This window comes from Trichosurus vulpecula, chromosome 2 (genome assembly GCF_011100635.1).
Source record: "Trichosurus vulpecula isolate mTriVul1 chromosome 2, mTriVul1.pri, whole genome shotgun sequence".
NCBI classification, from domain to species: domain Eukaryota; kingdom Metazoa; phylum Chordata; class Mammalia; order Diprotodontia; family Phalangeridae; genus Trichosurus; species Trichosurus vulpecula.
In genome coordinates this window covers 40406633-40431764 of record NC_050574.1, presented here as the reverse complement: position 1 = coordinate 40431764, position 25132 = coordinate 40406633, and the positions used below count along the sequence as shown (strand labels likewise).

Here is a 25132-nt window from a genome sequence, read left to right as displayed (position 1 = left end):
CAAGCTCAGCCGACCAGGCTCTAGAGGTTTCCCTTAGCGGTGTCCAGGCATTATCCAAGTCTTACCCGAGGGTGACCCCTTACCCAGGGATACAGCAAATCTCCCTCATAATTCTTGGCTTTTTTGGGCTCTGTTCCACTGGATCCTAATCTCTTGCTCCCTTTTCCATTGAGCCCCCCCTCCCCAATTACTCCTATTTAGAGTAATGGGGTGTTTAGTGCTGTGAAAACAGAAGTAACAACGCAGCTTCAGCGACTCGAGGAGTAAGGCCCACCCCCTAGAAGGGCTGCCTCTTTAGCGTCTGAAGGGACGGAGAGCCTGGCGAACCTCGGCAAATAACTCTGGTTTCAGAAACTGGAGAAGGGCGAGGGAGTCCCCTCCCCCATCTGCTCCCAGTGCGGGGGGGGGCCCCTCAGGGAGATGGGGGAAGGGAGGCTGATTCTGGGGGAGTGGCAGGGGGTGCACAAAGAAAGCTGATCGGTCCGTTGATCTTTCCTTCCCCTTCTGTACGAGCCCCCATTCAGAGGCGGTGCATGAGGAGCTGATCCGATGCTGGGCAAGGGAAGGGGCTTGTTCGAGGTCAGAGCAAGAGGCTGGATTGGGGGTGGGGGAGCCCCCGAAGGGCCTGGGTCCTTTCCTTCTCGGGGACGTGTCCGAGGAGCTCTCTATTCCCCTCTCTACCGGGAATTAAACGGAAAGAAAGTACGGGAAGCCACTTCCGCCAAGAAGCTGACCAGGATCGCCCGTAACCAAGGGCGACCGACCGTCCCCTCAGGCACATAAGAGGACGGAAATCTAGACAGTCGGCTCTGAACCCCGGCCAAGCTGGGGGAGGGGCCCCTAGGCGCGTGCGCCTCCCCCAGGACCAGCAGGAGAACTGGGGGACGGAGGTTCGGGCAGTGGCGAAGGGGATGGGGGAGAGAGACAGGGCAGTAGAACACACGAAACAAATTTGCCAACAGCCGAGGCGAATCTAAGTTGCTACGGTGGCCGGGAAGGGACTGCGCACAGTTCGCGAGTCTCGTCGGACGGGGGCGTGGCCAAAGGTGAGATTCGACGGTGGCCGCGATGGGACTAAGCTTCTAGGGGAAGGGAGAGGAACTGCGACGAGGTAAATTGGTCATGACCAACAGCAAGGGAGTAGCCCAAGGCGCGTCGGACGGTGGCTGAGGAGGGACCTCGCAAGAAGGGAGCGGGGGTGTGGCGGATGGGCAGGTTAGAGGCTGGGGCCTGGTAAAGGAGGAGCGCTACTGACAACGGTCGGAGGCGTGGCCGAAGGGGGGAGGGGGGCGACCGCGAACGCTGGCCAGGTAGGGTAGGGGGCCGCCGACCGGACGAGAACTGGGCCTCGGAAATGAGGGGTCAGCACAAGGGCACTTGACGACAGGGGACGTGGGTGGCGGCCGGCAGCGGCCTTGGTACCCGCGTACTAGAGAGCGGCTCCCGAAGAGCACGCGCTTGTGCCGGGCTTAGAGACTCGGAGCGGGGTACGGTGGCCCGTTGGACATTGCTACGGGTGCCGGCAGCCCGGGACAGTTCTCGCGAGATCGGGAGCAACGGGGCGGGGCCTGCGGGGGGGGGCGGGGACACGGAGCAGGAAGATGGCGGTTGCGCAGGAGGCGGATGGGAGCCCGAGCGAAGTGGCGGCCGCGGCGACGGTGACCGGAGGCAGCTCCGGGCAGGTAGGCGGCCGGCCTGGCGGGCGGGAGGAGAGCAGACGGCCCCGGCGGCGGCTTGGCGCGGCCCGGCCCTGCGCTGCGCGGCCTCCCCGGCTGGGCCCTTCCCGCGCCGGGCCCGAGCCCCGCGGCGTCTCCGGGCGACCCCTCGGACCCCCTCCCGGGGCGTGCCCCCGCACTCCGCGTCGCGCCGCCCTCCCTTCCACCCGACTGTGGCTCCCACCTGCTCCCCGCCCCAGGCCGGTGCCTGGGCGTCCCGAGCCTTGCTAGCCCGAGGATTTCCGCGGCTTTCTGCCCCTGCCGCCCCCCACCTGCCTCGCGGCCCCCTCCCCCTCCCAGGTGGGCGGCCCACGGGGGGAGGACGCGTCTTTTTTCGAAAAATCTCGGTCCACTCGTCTGCCCCGGCTTGGGCAGCCCGGAGCCCTCCCTCGACCTCCCTCCGTCCCCCAACCCCCACCTCCTAATTTGTCCCCGCGGGGTCCAATCTGGTGAATGTGCACCTTCCTCGGACCGTGTGTGATGACTGGACACAGTGGGAGGGGCAGGTGGCCAGATACATGGGTGGGCAGGCAGACGGACTGATGGACAGACAGATGGACAGAGCTCCCTCCCCCCCCTCCCCGCACACCTCCAAGCCTGTCAGCTTTCCTGAAAGGCTTGGTAGTCTTCGTCTATAGCACGAAGAAACTGAGGCTCAGGGGGGTCAGCAGCGAGGGTGATTCCAAGCCTGTCTTGGTCCAAAGTCCAGCCTCGGCTCCTCCTTCTGCCCCTGCCCAGGCGGCTCCCAGCCCCAGAGGCTTCCCGGGGTCACCTCCTTCCCTCGAGGCTGTAATGAGGGCAATGGGGTGGCTGACTTCGGCCACCTCAGACCCCCTCCTCTCTCCCAGTGTGGCCTTCCCTGGCCTCCAGCTTCTCCTGGGCATCTTGGCTGGTTGCTGGCCCCTGCCCACAGCCTGGCCTATGGAGCCCTTCCTCCAAGTGCTCTCCTGGTGCCCCCTCCAAGCCCCCCACCCCACAACATTCATACTCCCATTCCTCCTTTTTCAAGTCTTTTCTCACCTATCTTAAAAGCTGGGGATCCCCACCCCCTTCCCCCTTCTCCCTGGTGAGTGAGATCCGACCCTGATGAAGACAGGTCGCTGCCTCCGACCACGTGGGGAGGGAGGGTCCCTAGGGGTCTGCTTTTAGACCCCAGCCCCTCACTTTACAGATGGGGGAAACCGAGGTCTGCAGTGAGGAACACACTTGGCTAAGGTCATCTATGGTGTCAGTAACTTTGTCCTGTGTGTGGTCTTGCTGCTCTGCCTTGTGACAGCCAAGCTTACCTGGTGCTGAGCCCCCGTGGGCCCAGCTCTTGGGGGGGGGGTGTTCGGCCCATGTCCAAGTAGGAGGGGGCAGCTCCCTGTCTGGGGCACAGCAGAACAAACACTACCTCCTTAGGGCAAGGTGACAGTTCTCCCAGGCTAAGAGAGCTCAGGATCCAGGGAGGGGCCTGGGAGCTCAGAGGATGGAGACAGAAGCCAGGGATCGGGAGAGGGAAAGATAGAGAGAGAGAGATGGAGACAGAGAGACAAACAGAGGGAAGGGGGGGAACAAGGGAAGGAGGAGTCAGAGAAGGGGGGAAGGAGAGGAATGGAGAGAGGTAGGGGAGAGAGGAAAGAGGGGGAAGGAGAGAAGGGGTGAAGAGACAGGAAGAGAGACATGAGGGAGAAGGAGGCAGGAGAAGGGAGAGAGGTGGAGAAAGAGGGAAGGAGGGAGGGAGGAATGGAGACAGGAGGGGAGATAGGGAAGGAGAGAGGGAGGAGTGGAGAGAGGTAGAGGAGAGAGAAGAGGGGGAAGGAGAGAGGGAGGTATAGAGAGACAGGAAGGAAAAGAGATGGAGAGAGAGAGGAGGTGGAGAAGGAGGGAGGGAGGAATGGAGAGACAGGAAGAGAGAGACAGAGAGAGAAAGAGAGATGGAGGGAGAGCCGAAAGGAGACAGAGAAATGGGAAAGAAAAAGACGAAAGAGGGAAGGATGGAGAGAGACAAAGGGAGACAGGAGAGAGAACACGAGCCCCCTAAGGCTTAGGTTGGGCCTTGGAAGAGTGGGGAGGGCCCAGTGTCAGGGAGAAGGGGGACCCTGGGGTTAAGTCTTGTCAAGGGTAGGAGCAAGGCTTTGGAAGCCTCAAATGCCAGGTTGATGAATGTCACCAGAATCTTGTAGACTCGGATCAGCCAGGGCAGCTTCCTGAAGTAGGGCACAAGTTGGGTTATTATCGGGGTCTTGGGAAGGGGGGGAACTAATGTGGGGTATCAGGAGGGTGTAGAGCCCTCCCTGATGCATGCTGGTTTGGGGCCTCAATGGCCTGGCCACCATTGCTAAGCCTGGTCAGGGCTTTCTCCTTGGCGGCCACAGCACCTACCCACCCAATCCTAGAAAACACCAGTCATGCACAGACACTTTGTGCCTTGGAAGCTGCCCTGAGATGCCTCTGCTGTGTGTGGGGTGCTCTTTGACGGAAAAGCCCAGGCCAGAAGTGGCCCAGCGGACGTGGCTCTGGACTTGGCTAGGCGGTCATGGACCAAAGAGTCAGTGACATGCTGGGGCCTCCGCCCTAACCCTAAATGCTTGTGCAAAGGAGGGGGTCCTCCTGCATCCCCTAGAGATGGCCTGCAGGCCAGCCTTCCCATCTTAGAGATGAGGAAACAGGCCCCACAAGCTGGAGGGACTTGCCCAAGGTCACACACCTCATGCTGCCTCCGCCTCCAGGCCAGGCCCCTCACTTTACCCATAGGGAAACTGAGGCCCAGACAGTGCTCTGCCCAGGTCTCCAAATGAGTCAGTTGGTCTTGAACCCAGGACTGTCCCATTCTTCCCCATGGTGGTTACAGCAGTGGCCTGGAGAGTGTGAAAACTCTGCCTGTTGTGGTGGGTCAGTCTTCCTTTCTCTGTTCTCGTATACAGGAGGGGGAATCAGGAAGCCACAAGGACCTATGAGGAAAGTCCCTGTCCTGTGGGTCAGGCTGATGGGGACTCTCACTTTCATGGGGAGGTAGATTGAAGCGAGAGACAGTGAGGTGGCCAGGGCCAGCGCTGAGGAATCTGGAGGGGAGGGAAGAGCCCAGGAGGCTGGGGCAGGTAGACATGACTTTCTGGGGTGGTCTAGGATCCCAAATCTGACAACAGCTCCATCTGGACCTAAGCTGGGAGAGAATCCTGGGGCCTGGGAGGGGTCTGGGAGGAGGTGGCCAGCCTGGCCTGTTTAAGACCATAGTCTTCCCTCCAGCCCAGAAATAACAGCATCATGGGAGCAGAGTGCAGGATGGTGACAGCTGTGGTTGTGTCAGACCAGGGGTGGGGGATGGCTTCCTTGCCCAGCCCCGCCTGGTCTGCAAGGGAATGCCCTCCCTCAGGTTTTCCTAGTCAGTAGGAAAGGATCTTCTAGAACATTTTTTTTGAAAATTTCAGTTTGGAAACAGTTTTTCCAATGTCACAGAATAAGAGAAAGAGCAAAGGAGGGTCAGGCAGCTCTGTCGGTGACTGGTTGAGTGACCTTGCACAAATCCCCACCTTCCTCCGGGCCTCAGTGGGTCTGTCTGTCAAAAGACAGCTTTGACCTATTGTGAGTGTGAAAATCATGACCACCCAGCTTGTGCAGCCTGTTCATCAGGCTGGCTTGAGGAGGCCTGAGCACATTCTGGGAAGGAGCCTCGAATTTATGTCCTGGCTGAGTGACCTTGAGAAAGTCATTTCTCTTCACACTTAGCTTTGGCTTCCTGGGTCAAGGGAGAGGCATCTCTCCCAGGAGCCCAGGCATGTCCCGTAGCTCCTGTGTTCTGGCTCTGAGTGACCATTCACCCCACCCCAGGATTTCTGGAGCAGGGGAACCTGTGTGGAAGAAGCCAACCCTGCCTTGGGCTTGCTCCTGGTGGGGGATGTCCAGCTGGGGAGTGGGATGGAGGAAAGTGAGATTTTGAGTCTCTGGGACTTGTTCAAGGTTACGAAGAAGTCACTGGGTTTCCAGGCTCACAGCTCAGCCCTTCCCCTTTAGAGAAGAATCAGGCAGCATCATAGCATAGTGGCAGTGGTCAGGGCTTAGATTTTGAGGCTCTTAACCTCCCTGGGCCTATTTCCACATCTGTAAAGTGAGAGTTCGGCTAGATGCTCTCTAAATCCTGTGAGACTGAGACCCAGAGAAAGGACCCAGTCAAGGTCACCCTGCTGGGCCCCCAGAATGTCTGTGGGGGCTGGGGCAGAGGGGGCAGGCCTGCTGTATAGACCTGCTGCCTCCCCTGAGCCTCAGCTCTTCCCATGAACCGTGTGAATGAAATGAGCCCAAGGATGGGAAACATCTTTTCTGCTGGTCTGTGGTCTGTATGTCATGGGGTGGTGATTGATTGTCCCAGGGCTGCAGACAGGCAGGACCTTGGGACACTCCTGGGGCCCCTCTATGAGAAGGGGTAGAGGCAGTTTGGCCCAGTGGAAGGAGGCCTCAAGCCAGCCTTCTCGCCTCCTGGTGCCTCAGTCTCCTTAGCTGTAAGATGCAGATGATGAGAATAAAAAATCCTTTAAGACCCCATGTGGCCGCTCCAGATAACTCTGGTCTGGCAGTTTTGTGGTTAAGCTTCTGGTTCTGTTTTCTTCACTGCTCTGCTAACCTGGGACAGAGTGGGTGGGGGGCTGACCTCAGAGCCAGTAATACACTCAGCTTCCACAAGGTGCTTCACCTGTCAGTGTTCTGGGCCCTGTTGGAAACCACGAAGGCACTGACCTGCCCTGGCAGGGGTTTCCTTGGGCCTCTCCCAAGTGTTTGGAGAGAGGCTGGAGGGCCTTGAAGGCCAGACTGGGGAGCACAGACCTTGACCAGGGCCCATTGGGAGGCAAGAGGCTGGGTGGGGAGCCCAAGGTCAAAGCTCCCTTTCCATTCTGAGCCCTTGGGTCTCTGTCCTGGCTTCCCACAGGTGACCAGCAATGGCAGTGTTGGAGGAGATGCACCCACAGAGACCCAGCAACAGAACCGAGCCCCACAGGCTGCTCCAAATGCCTGGCAGGTCATCAAAGGCGTATTATTCAGGTAAGGAGCCTCTTGGCTGCTGAGCCCAGCTGGTGCTCAGCAGGCCCCTCCCCTCCACCATGTTTCCAGCAGATCTCATCAGGGATGGTATGATTGGAGCCCATCCCCCCCAGCTCCCCCCCCACCCCCACCCCAGAATAGGCCTCACCCCTCCTCCCTGTGACCACCTCCAGGCAGCCGCATCCATGCTAACCCTCCCCAAGTCTCTTTCCGGGCCTTTGTCATGCTCCTAAAGGTGCTCTGTCCCCTTGGCTTCCAAACTGCACCCAGGTTTCCAGATGGCATTTGGCCGGCACACTGCCCAGAGTGCTTGACTTGGATTGGCGCAGCCCAGGGGCCATTAGCTTTTTAAACACTTTGTCCCCATCTTGACTGGGAGTGTTTGCTGTCACTGGTGTCCTGGTCTAGGCATTTGCCTATGATCCAAAGGAAGGCAGGCTAGACCAGCCTCTGCCCTCACAGAGCCCACAGCGAATCCAGAAGGGCTTCTTGTAGGAGGCAGTGCCAGGGCCTAGGCCTGAAGGACAAGCTGGATTCTTTGTAGACGTGAGGAGAGAAGGTGTGCCAAGCATGAGAGATGGGGAGGAGGTCCTCTGGTTGGGAAGGTGGCCAGGGCCCAGCTGGTGAGGGTCAAGCCGCGGCAGCTCCATTTGGTCTTGGAGATGATGGGGAGCCACTGCAGTTTGATGACCCAAGGGAAGGAGTAGGGATGTGGCAGGGGGCCCTTCTCAGAATAAATAACCTCTTAAAGAACTGAAGGAGGGGCAGGTAGGTGGCACCGGCCCTGGAGTTAGTAGGACCTGAGTTCAAATCCAGCCTCGGACACTTGCCGCTTACTAGCTGTGTGACCTTGGGCAAGTCACTTAACCCCGATTGCCTTGCCTCTCCCCTTCCGAAAAAACAAAAGAAAAAAAAAAGAACTGAAGGAAATGCTCTATTTCAGCAAGAAGCCAGGGCTGGTCTAGCTGTGGTTGGATTTCCAGGAATAGCCTTGTCCAGAATCCCTGACGTAGAGATAAGGAGACACCCAGAAGTGTATCAGTCCAGGAAGGAGGGGATTAGGACCTGTGTTAGGGTGTGACTCTGTGGGTGGGAGGAGCAGACAGGGAGCAGGTGTGGTATGGAGACCAGTGCCAAGACCTGCCCTGGAGATAGGGGACATGGGCCTTATCTGCACAGAGAAGCTGGCTGAGCCTGGGGGAGGGGCCAGCCAGCACTACAGCCCTGCTGAGAAGGGCCTTGTCCCCCAGGAGCTCTTGGGAGAACAGGACACAGGGGTGTCTTTGGATGAGACCAGGTTGGCCCAAATCTTTAAAAGTTGATGTGTGTGTGTGTGTGTGTGTGTGTGTGTGTGTGTGTGTGCGTGTGCGCGCGCGTGCGTGCACATACATACTCATCAACAAAGCCAGACTTGGCGGGGGGAATCAGGTATGTCGAGTCACAAAGTGTGGGAAACAGACAGATCTTGGTCTCATAGGCTCCAGAAGGGGCCTCAGGGAGCAACTAGTCCTGTCCCCCTGTGACAACAGTGCTGCTTGCATCTGCTGCAGAGGTGTAAAGCCAATAACACCAGTACACAGGAGGGCTGCTAGCAGAGGTTCTTTGATCTGCTTTTCTAAGGAAAGCAACTTTAAGGGGTTTACAGTCTCACTTTAATAAAACATACATATGTCATTCACTTAGTTCAGGGGAAAAAGCATCCTGAACTTCGGAGGAAACACAAACAGAAATTGCAAGCAAAAATTATATAAACAGAGCAAATAACACAAATCAGCATACAGGGCTTCTAACTGTGTCCATAGCAATACATACATAGTTACCAGAGACAGAAGCACCAACATCTGGGTTTTCAAAGCGGGGGGGGGGGGGGGGGGGGCGCTCCAGAGTCTCATCTGATCAAATCACATGGCATTCTTCCAGTGAGTGAGCCCCAAGCAAAATGCTAACCTCAGAGTATATGTACATTTCTTCTGGGTCAGCCCACAGAGGGTATCACAACCATGCAACTCAAACTCATGTGACTTAGGCTTTCTTGTGACGTAAGCAGGTCGTCGTAGATTCTTGATTCAATCAAAGGCACTTGATTGCCTTAGTGCTGAGAAGCATTCCAAAAGAAAAAACAGTCTAAACTCCCATCCTGCTTGCTATTACACCCCCTTTGTAGGTTTTGGAAGCTGAGGCCTGGAGCAGGGCCCTGGCCCGCTCTGGGATTACATACAGGCCCCTTGACTGGAGGATGGTAGCGGATGGCTTGGCATTAGCTGTAGTTTAGGGAAGAGAATGGGCTGGGTCCCCTGGGACAGGCCAGGAGAGAGATTCAGTCCGGTGTGACGTCGAGTCAGACCCTCCTCCTGACACTTCACTGCCTGGGGCCATCTGTCACCAGCAGGCGCTGGACTCAGCTGGCCCCCACATGCCCTTTGAACTCCAGATGGGCGCTGTGAGCCTGGGTCTGTGCACTGCCACGTGCATGCTGCCCTGCCAAGAACACCAGTGTACTGGTGACTTTAGAAACCAGCTGCTCCACCCCCCTCCTTTGGGCAGAGCCTGGGGCAGTTTCCACATTTTACAGAGGGAGGCTTTATAGAGCACCTATGTGCCTGGCACTGGGCCAAGCACTTTACAGATGTTCCCTTGTTTGATCCTTCACCCTGAGAGGTAGGGGCTGAAATGATTCCCCTTTAACAGATGAGGAAATTGAGGCAGGCAGCTGTGAAATTGCTTACCCAGGGTCACACAGCTTGCAGCTGTCTGAGGCTGGCTTCAGACACAGGTCTTCTTGACCCCGGGCCTGGTGCTCTGATGAGGACATGAAGAGTCAGGGAAAGGACTTGTCTGGGTCACAGGGGAAACTTGTGGCAGCCTCCACTGGGGCCTTGTCTCATTCCGCTTGCTTACTTGCTTTCTGCGATGCTGTGGCCGAGGCACCAGCCCTTCCATATCGAGATAGCTCAGGGTGCAGCCACGAGCCTGGGCTTCCGCTATTGCTTGGCCTGTGCTTGGTGACCATGGGGCAGACCCACCCCTTTCTGGGCCTGTTTCCCCTGAGTTAGCTGGATTCAGGGACACATATGGCTCAGCCCGTCCGTGCTCAACACCTTTCTGCTTGGCCCTGCAGTGGTCGTGCCCTGCCTGACAGACAGTGGGCAGGCCCATCTCTGCACCTCCTTCCTCTTGCACGCTGAGGGCAGCAGCCTGTGATGGGCAAGGGCAGCCCTGGCTGGCCTTCATTGCCAGCCTCTTGGTGACTTGTCTTTTCTTGAATCACAGTTGTTCCTGCCTTTAAATGGGGGCTGCTGAAGAGTGAGCAGGTACCCCCCTCTTCTTTTTGTAAAATCTTGGACAGGCCCTGCTTCCAGATTGTAACAACTGTGAGGTTCTCTCGCCCTCCCAGCCTTGTGGTGAGGAAAGCCCCAGGGGAGGACAGGCTGCTGAGGGCCCTTCAGGGGCTGAGCTCCCCTGAGGGCTGTCTTGACCAGGGCTTGGCCTGCACTGTCTCCAGGATCCCTCCTGCTCCAGTGTCCTGGGCTTCTGGCTTTTCCCATCTCTGCCCTTAACCCTGGAGGGGCCTCTGGCCAGTCCTTTCACCCGCCACCCCTCAGGTTTTCCCATCTGCCCCCTGACCCTGTGACCTTTCTTGGTCTTTGAGAGGAAGCTCTGGCTCTGGGCCCTGAAGACCACACCAGGACTCTGGGCATGGCCCTGGCTGGCAGGGGCTGCTTTCCCTCAGCCTCAGGGGGAAGGGTCTGCTGTCACTGTCTTCCTCTTTTCCCTCTCTCTCCCTCTTCCTCCTTTCCTTCTGTCTCTTTTTTCAGGGTCACCATCCACAGTGGAAAGGACTCATCCAACCTCTGGTTTTGTAGAGAAGGAAGGTTAAGTGGTTTGCCTGAGGTTACCTGACCAATAAGTGGCAGTGGCAGGATTTGCACACAGGCCCTCCTGCTTTTTGGCCCCTCTGGAGGGGCTGTTGGGGCACTGCCCAGGGAGCTCCTGCCCCAGAGGACAGGGTGAGGCTGCCGTCTATGTGGGGTGAGGCAGTGAGGGCCTCCCCTGGGATCAGCCAGCTGCCAGGCAGGGCCCTCCTGAGACCACAGTCACCGGAAAACCCTGCGTGGATTTCTTATGTGAAGGCCACCCCCACCCCTTGTTGTCCTCCCTCTGAGCAGTAGAGCCCCTCTTAAGGCCTGTGTAGATGGGTTGTGAGGTGTGGTGGGAAGGACGTCCCTAGTTCTCTTGAGGCCCCTGGGCCTGTAGCAGACTGGTAGATGGCAGCAGAGCCAGGGTTCGAGGCCAGGCATCTTATCACTCTGGTCCTGTGCTGCTGCCAGCACAGCTCTGCAGTCAACCAGCCATTGTTTTCTCTCTTGTTTGGTACTGGGCCCTGGGGAGCCAAGGACCAAAGGAAACAGCTGTGGCATTGCACTCAAGGGCTGAGGGATGGGCTGGCAAACTGAGGCAGGATCCGAACCCAGTGCTCTTTTCCAGCCCCTCACACTTGACTTCCTCCCTGCCTTCAAGTTTACATTTTTTTAAAAATTATTTCTATTTTTTCAAAGCACAGAGACTTTTTCGTTTTTCTTTTCAGTTCCAAATTCTTTCCCCTTCGAGAAGAAAAGAAAACAAAACCTATCATAAATATGTATAGTCATGCAAAACAATTTGCTTTTAGTCATGTTAAGGGTGTATGTTCTGATGGGAGAAGCATCATGCCTAGCTCGGTAGAGAGGGAGACAGAGAGATGTGGATGGACGGAGGTAGACAGACAGACTGGTGGATTGGTGTGTGTGTGGATCTGGGACACAGACCCAGTAGATCCAGAGTAGCCTTGCCAGGGAGGGCTGTGCAGCCAGGCAAGGCCTCAGGCAAACATGGTGCTTGAACTGGGCTTGGGGTGGGGGTGAGGGGTGAGCAGGGAGAGTATAGTGGCCATTCAGTGGGGGTGGGGTGAACAGAGGTGGTGAGGGCCGCTGGGAGGAGCCAAGGGTAACATTGGGTCCACGGTCAATTCAAGGCCTCATGCTCTCTCAGCCTTCTGGCTGAGATGAGCCCACAAAGCCACGGCTCCCTGGGATTTTGGTGACCTGACTTCCAGATTCTCAGATTCAGAGGGTGAGAGCTGGAAGAGATTGTCTTGTCTGACCCTTTAAGGCCCAGAGATGCTGAACAACTTGCCCATGGTCACACAGCACAGAGGTGGTAATTGGTACTAGCACTTTGCTAGGCAGCTCGAGATAGTTCGGGCAAAGCTGGCCTTGAAGTGACTTAGTGGCTGTGCCTCCAGGAGGCTGCCTTGCCCGTTTGCTGCCCTCTGCACCCTGGCCTGCCTTTCTCTGGGAGTTATCTCTGCCATTGACCTCCCCACACCCCACTGAGCTGACACATGACTCCTCATACTCTGCCTGACAGCAGGCCCTCCTAGCATCCATGTTCGCTCATCCTTCCCTCCTCTCCCCTCCCACCCCTGCAGGATCTTCATTATCTGGGCCATCAGCTGTTGGTTTCGTCGTGGGCCGGCACCACAGGACCCAACCAGCCCCGGGGGAGCCCCCCGGGTGCCCAGCCGCAACCTCTTCCCAAAGGACACTTTAATGGTAAAGAGTGTGGGGAGCGGGAGGGCAGTGGGGGGGCCAGGCTGGGGACAAGCCTGCGGTGGACATGGACAGGCTGCAGGATGGTGGGGGTCCTAGTGCCTGCTCAGTGTAGTCACCTTAGTGGGAAGGCCCTGCCCAGGCCCCTTGCTGGAGTGGGTCTGGGATATTGAATCAGGCTCCATTCCTGTGGTTTGGGGCAGGGCTCTTCCTTTTTCATCTCCCTTGAAGTTGGCCCTCAGAAGGTTGTAGAGAAATCCAGTGATTTAGTTCAGTTCAGCAAAGCCTCATGCTTATTGTGTTGGGCCTTGGGGTCAGAAGTACACACAGTCCCTGTCCACGGGTGGCTCCTCTTGTCTTCTGGGTGGGCAGCATGATGCCCGTGGATTGGCAGATATAGGACAGTTTGGGAAGGAGGGAATGGTAGTAACAGTGGGAAGCTTCAGGGGGGTTGAGCTGAGCCTAGGGAGCAGAGGAGGTTCCCAGCTGGTGGGCCTGGGCACCAGAGCCAATTGGCCTGAAATGGGGTGTTTGGGAAGGGAGGCCACATGGGTGTGGAGGTATAGGCCCCCCATAAACACCTCACTGGGGTGTCTGCCGGGCCTCAGGCCTGCCCCAGCGGTGGCGCAGGGAGAGGTGAGGAGAGCTTGGCTGGGACCAGAGCGCAGGCCTGGGCCATGCCCCGAGGGGCTGCGGGGCCTTCGCCCCTGTGTCCCCCTGTCTACCACGGCCAGCCTGGGTGGAGCCCTCAATCTCCTTGGAGTTGGGGCAGACGCTGGAGCAAGGCCTTCTCTCCACAGAACCTGCACGTGTACATCTCTGAGCATGAGCACTTTACAGACTTCAATACCACCTCAGCGCTGTTCTGGGAGCAGCAAGACCTCGTCTACGGGGACTGGACCAGCGGCGAGAATGCAGACGGCTGCTACGAACACTATGCCGAGCTCGACATCCCGCCGGTGAGAGCACCTGGCTGTGGGCCTCAGTTTACCCCTGACCAGGAGGTGCAGAGAAGGGAGGAGAGACTTGGGTCCCTGGGGAGTTCCCTACATGAGCCACATTGGAGACCCAGGCTCTGTCTCAGTAGAGCGCTCCAAGGTGGCCCAAACCTAAGTGGATGTGGTTGGATCTGGCCAAGTTAGGAGCATTGACGAAGCACCTACTGTGTGCTAAGTGTTGTGGTGAGCGCTGGGGCTACAGAAATAGGCATAAATAGTGCCTGTGGCTGCTGGTGGTACCACGGATAGAGGCCGGGTCGGGGGTCAGGAAGCTTTGTCTTCCAGCCTCAGACTCTCACTAGCTGGGCAAGTCTCTTCTCCCTGTTTGCCTCATTTTCCTCATCTTCCAAATGAGCTGGAAGAGTAATGGCAAACCAGTATCTTTGCTAAAAAAAACCCAAATAGGGTCACGGAGAGTCGGACACGACTGAAACAACTGAACAAAAGCAACAGAAACTCGTGCTTGCCCTCAAGGAGCTCCCAGTCCAGTGGAGGGACAGTATGCAGATAGCTCTGCACAGACAAGTGGCAGACAGGATCGTGACAGAGGGAAGACACCAGAGTTAAGGGGGAGGGGGAAGGGCCTCTTGTCAAAGGCAGGAATTTAGCAGGGAGGACAGGAGGCTGAGAGAGGTCCAGGAGGGGGCCAGCCAGTGCAGAGGCAGGGAGGGTGTGGATGGCAGATAGAACAGCCAGGAGCAGGCCAGTTTGGTGCATGTTGGGGGAGTCAGGTGTAAGAAGGTTGGAAGAGAGTGGGGAGGGGTCATAAAGGGCTCCTTCAGTGCCAAAGAGCAGGCTCCCTGGAGGTAATGGGGAGCCACAGCAACTGATGGAACAGGACTGGGATTAATGGAGGTCAGACTTCTGCTTCAGGAAAGTCAGTATGACAGCTGAGTGGGGGGTGGACTGGAGTCTGGGGAGACTCAGACAGGAAGAACAGAGAGCAGGCTGCAGAAATGGCCCAGGCATGGTACGAAGAAGGCCCAGACCAGGGTGAGGCCAGCTCAGGGCAGAGAAGGGGGCTTACATGGGAGACATTAGGAAGGTCCGAACACCAGGCCTCAGTAACAGATTGGAAGTAGAGGGAGAGGGGGAAGGAGTGGAGGATCACCCTGAGAGTGTAGGCCTAGGTGTCTGGGAAGATGCCACTGCCCTGTACTGTAAGAGGGGAGTGAAGAAGAGGGGAAGGTTTTCTGAGGGAAGGAGGCAGGGACTGTCTGGACATTCTAAATTTAAGGCGTCTCCTAGATGTTCACTTTGAGACGTTTGCCAGGCAGCTGGAGACGTGAGACAGGAGGTCAGGAGAGGGCAGGGCTGGACAAGCAGAGCTGAGACTCGTCTGCTTAGAGAGAAGCGTCCAGTCCCTGGTAGTCAAGTGAACAGCAGAAGGAGGAAGACAGCAGAGGCCTGGCAGGCAGCCATGGCAGCAGGAGGAGCGGTCAGAGCCAGGAGAGAGGGAGGGGGACAGGAAAAGGCCACCGACCGGAGAACCAAGAGCTCACTGGTTAGTTTGGACAGAGTGGCTCCTGTGGGATGGTGGGGTCAGGAGCTGGACAGCAAAGAAGAGAGGAGAGGGAAGCAGGTGGAGACTCTGACCATAGGCACCTGGTGAGGGGAGTGAGAGACAGAGCCATGGCTGATGGGGATGGACAGGCAGATGAGCAGGAGTGGGGCTGGGCCTGATGAAGTGTGAAGTGGGGGAGGCTGCATGAGGGCAGGCAGAAGGAGGCAGCTTCTCAGCTGAGAGGGGGTGCCAGGGGAGCTGTGGAGGCATGAGGAGGGAGGGGAAGGTAGAGGGGAGGGGTATAGGGCCTGCCTACCCCCACAATGTAGATCTGGACCCTGTCAGGATGGCAGCATGCTTTTCCCCACTTTTGTTCAACAGCACGTAGGAGCCGGATGTTGGGTATGATTGCAGATTGGGCTTTGGTGGCTGGGCAAGGGTCTCAGATGCCAGGACAGGCTAGAGTGGAGCTGGTTCACTGAGAGGTCAAGATGGGGAAGGGAGAAGAGCGTAGCCAGGGTGGGGGTGTGAGGTGAGGCCCCTTGGGACTGGAGGCCAAGGCAAGGGCAAATATTTTAATAGAAGGGATCCCATTGAAAAGGCACGCTTCAGTTTTCAAAGCACTTTGCAAATCTTACCTCATTTGGCACTGTGCTGGGTAAAGAAACAAGCTCAGATAGAGTGAGGGACCTGTCCTGTGTCACCCAGCAAGGGATCGGGACCCTAACCCAGGTCTACTGACTTTCAGTCTCGTAGGACCTGAAAGAAGAGGCCAGTGTGTATGAGTGGGTGGGTACAAGTGGCTGGAGGTGGTTTTGGGGGTCCTTATCACCTGCCCTCTGTTCATCTGTCTTCCAGAGTGTACAGCAGAATGGCTCCATGTACATCCACGTGTACTTCACCAAAAGTGGCTTCCACCCAGACCCCAAACAGAAGGCTTTGTACAGGCGGCTGGCCACTGTACATACGTCACGAAGTAAGGCCCCATATGCCCCGGCTTCAACACTCCTGATGGGCTGAGGGAATGTGGGGGCGGTCCAGGACCCCAGCACCTATTGGTGCCAACCTCTTCCATCTGAAGGGAGAACCCTGGGAGGGGAGATGAGTCCAAGAAAGATCTAGCACAGCCCTACTCATTGCTGGGGAGCTGGAGGCAAGAGGTGGAAGGGGTGTGGGCCAGGGCTGTCTGAGAAGGCTGCTGGAGGGTAGCCTGGTGAGAATCGGGTTGGTGATGGAAGAAAGAGGAGGCATTTTACTTGAGGGACTCAGGCCGATACTTCATCCAGAAGACAGATCTGGGAGATACTGTGGTGCATTCGATTCAGCAGATGTTTCTTGAGCAGTTGGTTGGGGAGGACATTGATCCTAGGCACTGGAGGCCTTGAATGTCAGTCATGCTGAGGATAGTGCCCCATGCCAGGCTGTGGGGGGAGGACTGTGTCAGCCTGGGGCCCTGGAGGAGGGTCACAGGACAGGAAGAGGCCAGGACTTTCTGGAGGTTCCTCCTCTCACAGCGAGGACAAGATGGAGGAGGCTGGTGGGGAGGCCTTGGGAATCCCAGTGTTAGTGGGGAGACAGGAACTGGGGCTCAGAGGTGAGCCTGAGAGAGCTACAGGGATCCACCAGGCAGCATGCTGGGGAGCGCGGCAGAGGCATCAGGCCTTCTAGAACACTGAAGGACTGGGGACCAGAGCTGGGTGAGGGGGAGGGAGAGGCTGCTGTGTGCTTCATTGGGCCCCCTGATGCTCTGCTTCAGACCTGGGTATCCCACTGCCTCACAGTCTCCTCCCTCCTCCGCCACCTCTCCTTCCATCCTCCTCCTCCCTCACTCCTCCCCCCTCTCTTTCCCTCCCTCTCTCCTTCTTTCCCTCTCTCCCTCTCTCTCCCTCCTCCTTCCCCCTCTCCTTCCCTCACCCTGCCTCCTCCCCTCTCTCATTCCCTTCCTCTCCCTTCCTCTTCCTTCTCTCTCTTTCCTTCCCTCCCTCTCCCTCCCTCTCTCTCCTTCTCTTCCTCTTAGTGATCAACAAGTATAAACGAAGGCGATTTCAGAAGACTAAAAACCTGCTGACAGGCGAGACAGAAGCTGACCCTGAGATGATTAAGGTAATCCAAGTTCAGAGCTCTCTGCTGTCAGAATAGCCCTGGTTTGGAGATGGCAGAGAGTGCAGTTAAGGACTCAGGCTGAAGGGGCTGTTGAGATAAGAGGTGGTGGAGGAGTGACCTCGGGCCTGGTAAGGAAGGGGAGCGAGGAGAAGGAGGCTCTGGGTGGCTTCCTATGTGCATCCTCGGCCATGGCAGTGGTCAGTCTGATGACCTGGGTGGGGGCCCTACTCCAAATAAAGACTTTAAAAACATAAAGCCAAATGTATGGAAGCAGAAGGAAGCCAAGCCTGCAGAGATGCAGGGACTCAAAGATGAAAAAACCATGTTTATGCTGTGCAAGCACATCAAGGGGCAGGTCTGACACTGCAGCAGTTTCCAAGGTAGATTGAGTGTGAATGGTATTTTGGAATCCGGAACAACAGAGATAAATGACTGATGTTTGTCACAGCATGTCATGTTGGTGCAACTGGGGTTTGTTGTTTACAGTCACAACAGAGGAAAACTGAATTTCACATAGAGGTTAGTACAAGTGAAGACAGATGTTTTTTCCCCCATCTAAGTTCATGGACCCCCTGAGATCTCTGAGTAAGACATCCTCCTCTCCCTGGTGAAGCAGCCCTGGTCTTGAGGCAGCATTGATGGGACTTGTGAGCCCCTGGGGAGGGTGAAGGGTCAGAGACAGCTCTGAGGTAGGAATGTGGATGACCAGGGAGGCCGTGACAGGGGCAGCTGCAGGGGAACTCCAAGGGGAGTCTGAGATGGGGATCACAGGAAGAAAACCTGACAGTTGGATTATGGCACAGGCGATGGCTTAAGCCAGGTGGACCAGGAGAGCGAATGTAGAGACAGAGGCTCGGTACAGAGCCTTAGGGTACCTGACATTACTGGGGACGAGGGGCCGCAGAGAAGGAGCGGTCAGATGATAAGGAGGACTGGCCGGGAGCTTGGAGAGACTTGGAGGGAAAAGGTCCTTAGCTCATGCCCTGCCAACCTGCAGTGCCATCACTCACCACCCACAGCGAAGGCCAGCCTGGGAACCAGGCCTTGTACCCCTCCTTTGCTGACTCACTCTCTCCTCCCCACGGCTCATCTCCTGTACCTTCTCCCTCCTCAAACCCCCATGGCTCCCCTGGCACCCCCATTCTCAGCTGAGAAACTGCCTCAGGAACCTGCTCTCTGTTCTTCCCGCCTTGGTCTCCCCAGACTCCAGCCCACCCTCCACTCAGAAAAGCTCCTGCCTCCTCAGAGGCTTGAGTGGGGGGCAGGGATGGGGAAAGGGGTGATACATTTTGAGGGGCAGAAGAGAGGACTCAGTCACCTGCCCAGATGATGATTGGAGGCTCATGGAGAGAGAGCCTCTGGACAGGGGGTGGATGGGGCTTTATTAGAAATGAGTGAGGGGGAAAGTCCTCCTGTGCAGTGGCCAGAGCCCACAAATTGCAGCTCGGCTCCCATTTCTCTGACGAGGGCTTTTCGGTTCATTTGGAAGGGCCTAGAGAGGTGTGAGCGGCCCTCTGCCCCAGCTGTCTGGGCCCTCACCACCCAGAGGCGGGCCGCTGCGTAGCCTGGGCCTCCCTCCGGCTCAGCGTTCCCTGTGCTTTTGCCCCCACAGCGAGCGGAAGACTTTGGCCCCGTGGAGGTCATCTCCCATTGGCACCCCAACCTCACCATCAACATTGTGGATGATCACACACCCTGGGTGAAGGGCAGCGTGCCTCCACCACTGGACCAGTGTAAGCACCACTCCTCCCCTGGAGGCCCACAGACCTCTCTCCAAGGCAGGGAGGAGGCCAGCCTCGATGCCAACATTCTGTTCTTCCCCTCTCGTGGGTCCCACTCCCACATGGGCCAGGTCTCTTTTGCCAGCAGAACTGGGGGCTGCTCCCAGGGGCTCAGGAGCCTGCCTCAGTGGTCAGGCCTCAGAATCCTGCTGGGTCTCTCCTCCCCTCGTCCAGCCCCAGAGATCTGTCTCCACGTCAGAATCTTGAAACTTTGGTGTTGGAATAAGATTGATGTCTGTTTGCAGAGGGCGGTGTAGTCTCATGGACAGAGCACTGGCCTTGGAGCCCAGGAGATCTGGGTTCTGGTTCTGCCTCCAACCCATACTGTCTGTGTGACTCTGAGCAAGTCACTCTACCCCTCAGTGCTCCAGGCAGCTCCCTGGAGAAGGTGCCCAGCTGTGTGGTAGCAGCTTTACTCATCCCTCCTGGGACTGTAGCTGCCAGTGACCTCACCAGTCCCGGGCCTCTCCCTTTGTGTTTGCATCCTATCGTGAGGCTCCTTGGCAGAGTTCGGGGGCCTGGTTTCTGGGGCTCATAGTTTGTGGCCCACTCGGGCTGGCTTTGAGCCTCTGCTCAGCACTCCCCGACCCGGCTGGATCTGTGCCCCTCCCACAATGGGCCGCCCCAGGGCTGTCCCCCTGATGGGCCCTCCATCCTGCCCCCCTTCCATAGACGTGCAGTTTGATGCGGTGAGTGGCGATTACTACCCCATCATCTACTTCAATGACTACTGGAACCTGCAGCGAGACTACTATCCCATCAATGAGACGCTGGCCAGCCTGCCCCTGCGCCTCTCCTTCTGCCCCCTGTCCCTGTGGCGCTGGCAGCTCTACGCAGCCCAGAGTACCCGCTCGCCCTGGAACTTCCTGGGGGAGGACCTGTACGAGCAGTCGGACGAGGAGCAGGACTCTGTCAAGGTGAGCGGCACAGCTGTGGGTGGGAGCCAGGAGGGCCTGAATCAAAGCCAGTGCGTGGACCCGGGCTGAGCTGCTTAGCGGTGTCTGCCTCAGTGTCCTCACTTGTGAAATGGAGATAACTATAGCACCTGTCTCCGAGGGTCTTTAGGAAGATCAGATGAGATGTTTAGGAAGTGCTTAGCACAGCGCCTGGCACGTAGTAGGTGCTTGGCCACATGACAGGGATCGGGGGACCGGATTCCTAAGCTTGGAGTCCTTATGTTAATGCCTCTGACCTCCATGCGGACGTGCTCCAGGGGCAGGCCAAGGGGAGAAGGGAGGCATCGGCCTGTGGGAACATCCTCAGGGGTTCCTGTGGGCAGGGTGATGTGCAGCCTCTTCCCCAGGCTTCCCCTCATCTCTCCCCCTCTTTCTTGTCTCTGAATGCCCTTCTCGCTGTGTCTCCTGGGCTTGGGGACCAGAGGACAAGAATGGGGGTGGTGGGTGGCCACGGTGGGGGAAGGGCCCATGAGACAGGCCTGGGGCCCTGTGGAGGAAGCAGTGGGATGACTCCTCAGTCCCATTGACCCTCTGTGTGTCACTGCCCTTCTAGGTGGCCCTCCTCGAGACCAACCCCTACCTCCTGGCCCTTACCATCATCGTCTCGATCGTCCACAGTGTCTTTGAGTTCCTGGCCTTCAAGAATGGTAGGAACCCCCTAGGGTGGGAAGGGGGCACAACCCTCTGTCCCCCTTTGAGCAAAGAGATGCATCCCCTTCCTCCTGCCCTATTTCCCCTCCAGAAAGAGTAGGATGGCTTTCAGGCTGGTTGGACGTTTGATACCACAAATCTTTGGCTTCAGGGCAACTTGGTCAGGGCAGTCCCTGAAGAGGGGGGTGGTGAAGGGTGGGGTGACAGGCGGGTACTTCCAGGCAGAGAGCAGGCAAGGCTCCACCCTCACTCCTACCCCCACCCGAGCTTCAGGGAATCAGCTGCCTGAGCCAAGGGGAACTCCAGGGCCTTGGGTCTGACAGGAGAGGGTCCCAACACCAGGGGGAGCCCTGGAGCTTCCTTCGAAAACTCTACCTGGGGGAGTGCCTAGTGTGTGAGGGGAGACAGTGCCCCACTTTTGGGGAGCCCCAAGTCTGAGCAGAGGCAGGCCTGCCTCAGCCCCCCGATGGCCTGAGCAGAAGTGCCCCCTGGTCTCTCTGGCTTCACTTCCCAACCCCCTCCTCCATCCTGGGCTCACAGACATCCAGTTTTGGAACAGCCGGCAGTCCCTTGAGGGCCTCTCTGTCCGATCTGTCTTCTTTGGCGTGTTCCAGTCTCTCGTGGTCCTACTCTATATCCTTGACAATGAGACCAACTTTGTGGTCCAGGTCAGCGTCTTCATTGGCGTCCTGATTGACCTGTGGAAGATAACCAAGGTCATGGATGTCCGGGTAAGGATCCACACTCTGCTGGGGGGAAGCAGAGGACCCCCGTCCCCCGTCCCCCCAGGCTTCCTCCCCCCACCCCCTCCCCCCACTCCCAGACCCCAGTGTAGGATGGGGAGTTTCCAGAACCACACCCCCCCTAATGATTGGGGAATTTGTATTGGGGGTTTTCTAGTACCAGGGGAGCCCCTTGGGGTATGGGAAATAGAGGGGCATTGGGGCTGGTCCTTGTGGCCCCCTTCCCTCTGCTCACTCCTCTTTCCCCCACTTACAGCTGGACCGAGAGAACAAGGTAGCCGGAGTATTCCCCCGCCTGACCTTCAAGGATAAGTCTACGTATATAGAGTCTTCCACCAAAATTTATGATGATGTGAGTGTGGGGTACAGGGCCCTGGGGGAAGACGGGTCGGGGTGGGGAGGAGGAAGATGGAAAGAAGCAGGCCCTGGACCCTGAAGGACATCAGGGAGGAGACTGGTGTTGTGGCCTCCCCTGAAGGAGGGCTGGGAGAATCAGGAGGGAGGGGGCACCCCCATGGGTATATTGGGGTGTCCGTGCATGCATATGCACACACACACCTCTCTCCACCCTGCACATGCTAGGAAGCTCAAAGTCCTTGCGTGTTACCTGGGAAGTCCCTTGGGCAGTGTCAGAGAGCCAAGGGTGTGGGAGAGGAGGAGCCCTGAGGACAGGTCCCCAGCAGGCCCCGGGTGTGATCCCGGGCTCACTGCTCCCTGCCCCCCATGCAGATGGCGTTCAGGTACCTGTCTTGGATCCTGTTCCCCCTCCTGGGTTGCTATGCTGTGTACAGCCTCCTGTACATGGAGCACAAGGGCTGGTACTCCTGGGTTCTCAGCATGCTCTATGGCTTCCTGCTGACCTTCGGTGAGTGATGGGCAGCCCCATGCAGCCTCCCTTCCTCAAGGCCAGCACAGGTTAGCAAGCCCTTCTCCCAGAGCAGGAAGGAAAGGGGCTGGGTTTGGCATCCGAGAAGAGACCTTGGGGTTGTGCTGACAATATTGGGGGCTCTGGGCAGGCTCGTGCTTTTCTTGGGCTCAGACCCTCTGACCCCTTGGTCCCGTCATCCTTTTGTCCACAAGGCAGAGCAGACAGAGCTCTGAAAAGGCCTGGCTTTTTCCCTGCCTCTGGTCATACACGTACACAGAAGAGAGCCAGGGGAGCTGCAGCCCTGCCCACACTGGGGGATATCTTAGAACCAATGGCCTGGTGACAAAGCAGCTGGGAGAGCTGAGGCCCCACCAGGACCAGGCATGGGTGGCCCAGCAGCTAATGCCTGCCCTAGATCCAGACATCTTTGGGGTCCCCTGAGATCAGAGGCTGGAGGGGTGGCCTGAGGGAAGGAGTCAGGGATGGGGAAAGGGCCTTCCATCTAAGGGAGGAGAATGGGGGACACTGTGTGTCCCCCTGACCTTGTGTGGACACTCTGGCTACATCCACTACAACCAAGCCAGCCCTCTGTCTTCCCCAGTGCGATACCCAGAAGCCCTGGTGACAATATGTTTTACCCATCACCTGATAGGGCCCAATGGGTAGGATACTGCCCCCCCACCCCCCGCCTCAGCTTCTTCATCTCTAAAGTGGAGGGATCTGGACCACGTAGCCTCTAAGGTCTCAGGACTGACATGCTGTGGCCCATGAGCTCCCTGCTATGGCCTGGGACACTGAGGAATGCTGATGGTGTCTGGGGAGAGGCTGACAAGTTCACTCCTGGAATTACCCAGTGACCGCCTTTAAGCCTCCTTTTCTCTCTCTGTAAAATGTAGACTTTGGCCTTGTTGGCCTCTGAGGTCATAGGATCGCCTGTTCAGATCTGGGAAGGCCCTCAGAGGCTGTCTGGTCCAACCCAGGAATCCTACAGATGAGGAAACTGAGGCCCTTTCCCAGCCCCCTGGCAGTGCTTTCACCTGCCCCCTTTGCATCCATGCCCAGGCTTCATCACGATGACGCCCCAGCTCTTTATCAACTATAAGCTCAAGTCAGTGGCCCACCTGCCCTGGCGCATGCTGACGTACAAAGCCCTCAACACTTTCATTGACGACTTGTTTGCCTTTGTCATCAAGATGCCCGTGATGTACCGAATCGGCTGTCTTAGGGATGGTAAGCACCTGGGGACCTGGAGGAGTGGGGAAAGGAGGGTGCAGAGCCCTGAGTGAGGCCCTGAGAGTAGGAGGAGGTGGCACTGGGGGGGCTGGAGGGATGGGGAAGTGGGGTGCAGAGCTCTGGGCAAGGTCCTGAGAGGAGGAGGCAGTGGGGGCCTGGAGGGGTGGGGAGGCGGGTCACAGAGCCCTGGGCAAGACCCCAAGAGGAAGAGGAGGCAGTGAGGGCCTGGAGGGATGGGGAAAGGGGGGTACTGGGGGCCTGAAGGGATGGGGAGTGGGGTGCACAGCCCTAGGCAAGGCCCCAGGAGCAGGAGGTGCCCATGGCAGCTCCTTGGACTAACACGAGTCCTGTTGGAGGGAGAGAGAGACAGGCCAATTGGACAAGAAGGGTTGTGGATGGAAGGATGGGTGAGTAGCCAGGAAGACCTCTGAGGGAGCAAGATTTCTGTTGTCACATATTCCTCTTAGTTGGAATTCAGTTCAGTAAACATTTCCTAAATGCCTGGTGTGTCCTGGGCACTGGACTAGGAACAAGGGGGTGCTGAGCTGGCAGACTGTGGCTGAGTCCAGAACAGGGACGGCAGTCCACAATGGCAGAGCCCTCCTCTGCGGGGGAGGGGGACTGGATGCTTGGGAACCACAGCTCCAGGGTCTCCTCAATGCATCAAAGAGGTGGACCACCACAAAGGCAGTGGCCATGGACCTGGGTTCACATCCTGCCTTGGTCACTGTAGTGGTGTGAGCTCATTCAAGTCACTGCCATAATCCTAAGTTAAATTAAATTTTTCTGAGTTGTTTTCCTTTACATTTCTGTGGTCATATAAGTTGTTCTCCTGATTCTGCCCAGTGCACTCTGTATTAATTCATATAAGTCTTCCCAAGTTTCTCTGAATTCTTTTTTTTTTCTTTTGCTGTCACTGACATATTTCATTTCTCCCCAATTACATGTCTCAGTCTCGTCTGTAAAACGAAGTTAGACTTGGTGGCCTCCAAAGGCCCTTCCATCTCTAAGTCTGTGATCCACATGAAGAAGTTGTGTCTTGAGGCAGCTGAGAGGAGCCTTGGGCCAGCTGAGGGGGCAGGGAAGGCAGCTTGACCCCGCTTGGACCTCTCACTGGTCTCTCTCTTTTCCAGACGTGGTCTTCTTCATCTACCTTTATCAGCGGTGGATATACCGGGTGGATCCCACGCGGGTGAACGAGTTTGGAATGAGTGGGGAGGCACAGACAGCTGTGGCAGCCCTGACGCCGCCAGCAGCCCCCAGTAGGGATGGCCCTCTCCCTGGACAGGACCAGGGCCCGGCCCCCAAACCGGCAGAGGACAAGAAGAAGGATTAGTCTCTTTCCCCTGGTTTCCCTGGCCACCAACATTCTTCCCATGTCCCCCCCAGCTCACTGTGACCCCATCCCCCTGCCCTGGACAGACGGGGAGGGAGGGAGCTGGCAGGGGACAGGGGAACACTCCCCTGTTGTGATGTGGGGGGAAAGGCTGGTGTTGGGAGCGTGGGGAGCAGGGCGTTCCCTGCCTGTCTGTCCATGTCGGTTCCAGCGCCATCTGTAATCATTGTAAGCCATCGCATCATGGCGGGGAGGTGGGGTGGGAGGGGGCTGAGGCCCCAGAGCTCTCCCTCCCGACCCCCAGATCCATCTCATCCCTTCCTACGTCCCTCCTCCCCCAACACAGACTCTGGATTTAATAAATTCATATGGGTGTTTAACTTATGCCAGGGCACGTTCTCCTTCTGCTGGTGCCCATCGCTGCGTCCTCAGGGCTGCTGGACAGTTCCCCAGAGCCCCTTCCGCCCCCGCCCTTGCTGTCAGCTGTGCTGCCCCTTCCCGGTTGCCTCACTTACTGCGAACCTGGGCTCATCCTGGGCCATAGGGATGCCTGGCGGGGGGGGGGGGGGGGGGGGGGGGCCTCCACGATTGTCCTCCCACCATTCCCCTCTCCTGAGAGGGCTGTGGCCCCTCCCACCCC

At 57.5% G+C, this 25132-nt stretch overlaps 1 protein-coding gene across 1 annotated transcript; it reads left to right on the top strand.

Annotated features, from left to right (window-relative positions):
- The first annotated feature begins 1170 nt into the window (after positions 1 to 1170).
- CLPTM1 (CLPTM1 regulator of GABA type A receptor forward trafficking) lies at positions 1171 to 24876 on the top strand. Its single transcript, XM_036746854.1, has 14 exons — positions 1171 to 1682; positions 6619 to 6731; positions 12199 to 12322; positions 13120 to 13278; positions 15680 to 15797; positions 16839 to 16924; positions 18537 to 18657; positions 19378 to 19622; positions 20215 to 20308; positions 20853 to 21043; positions 21312 to 21407; positions 21785 to 21920; positions 22986 to 23153; positions 24290 to 24876. The coding sequence occupies exons 1-14, from the start codon at positions 1602 to 1604 to the stop codon at positions 24490 to 24492; spliced, it is 1935 nt and encodes a 644-aa protein (XP_036602749.1). The 5' UTR covers positions 1171 to 1601; the 3' UTR covers positions 24493 to 24876.
- Positions 24877 to 25132: the final 256 nt, after the last annotated feature.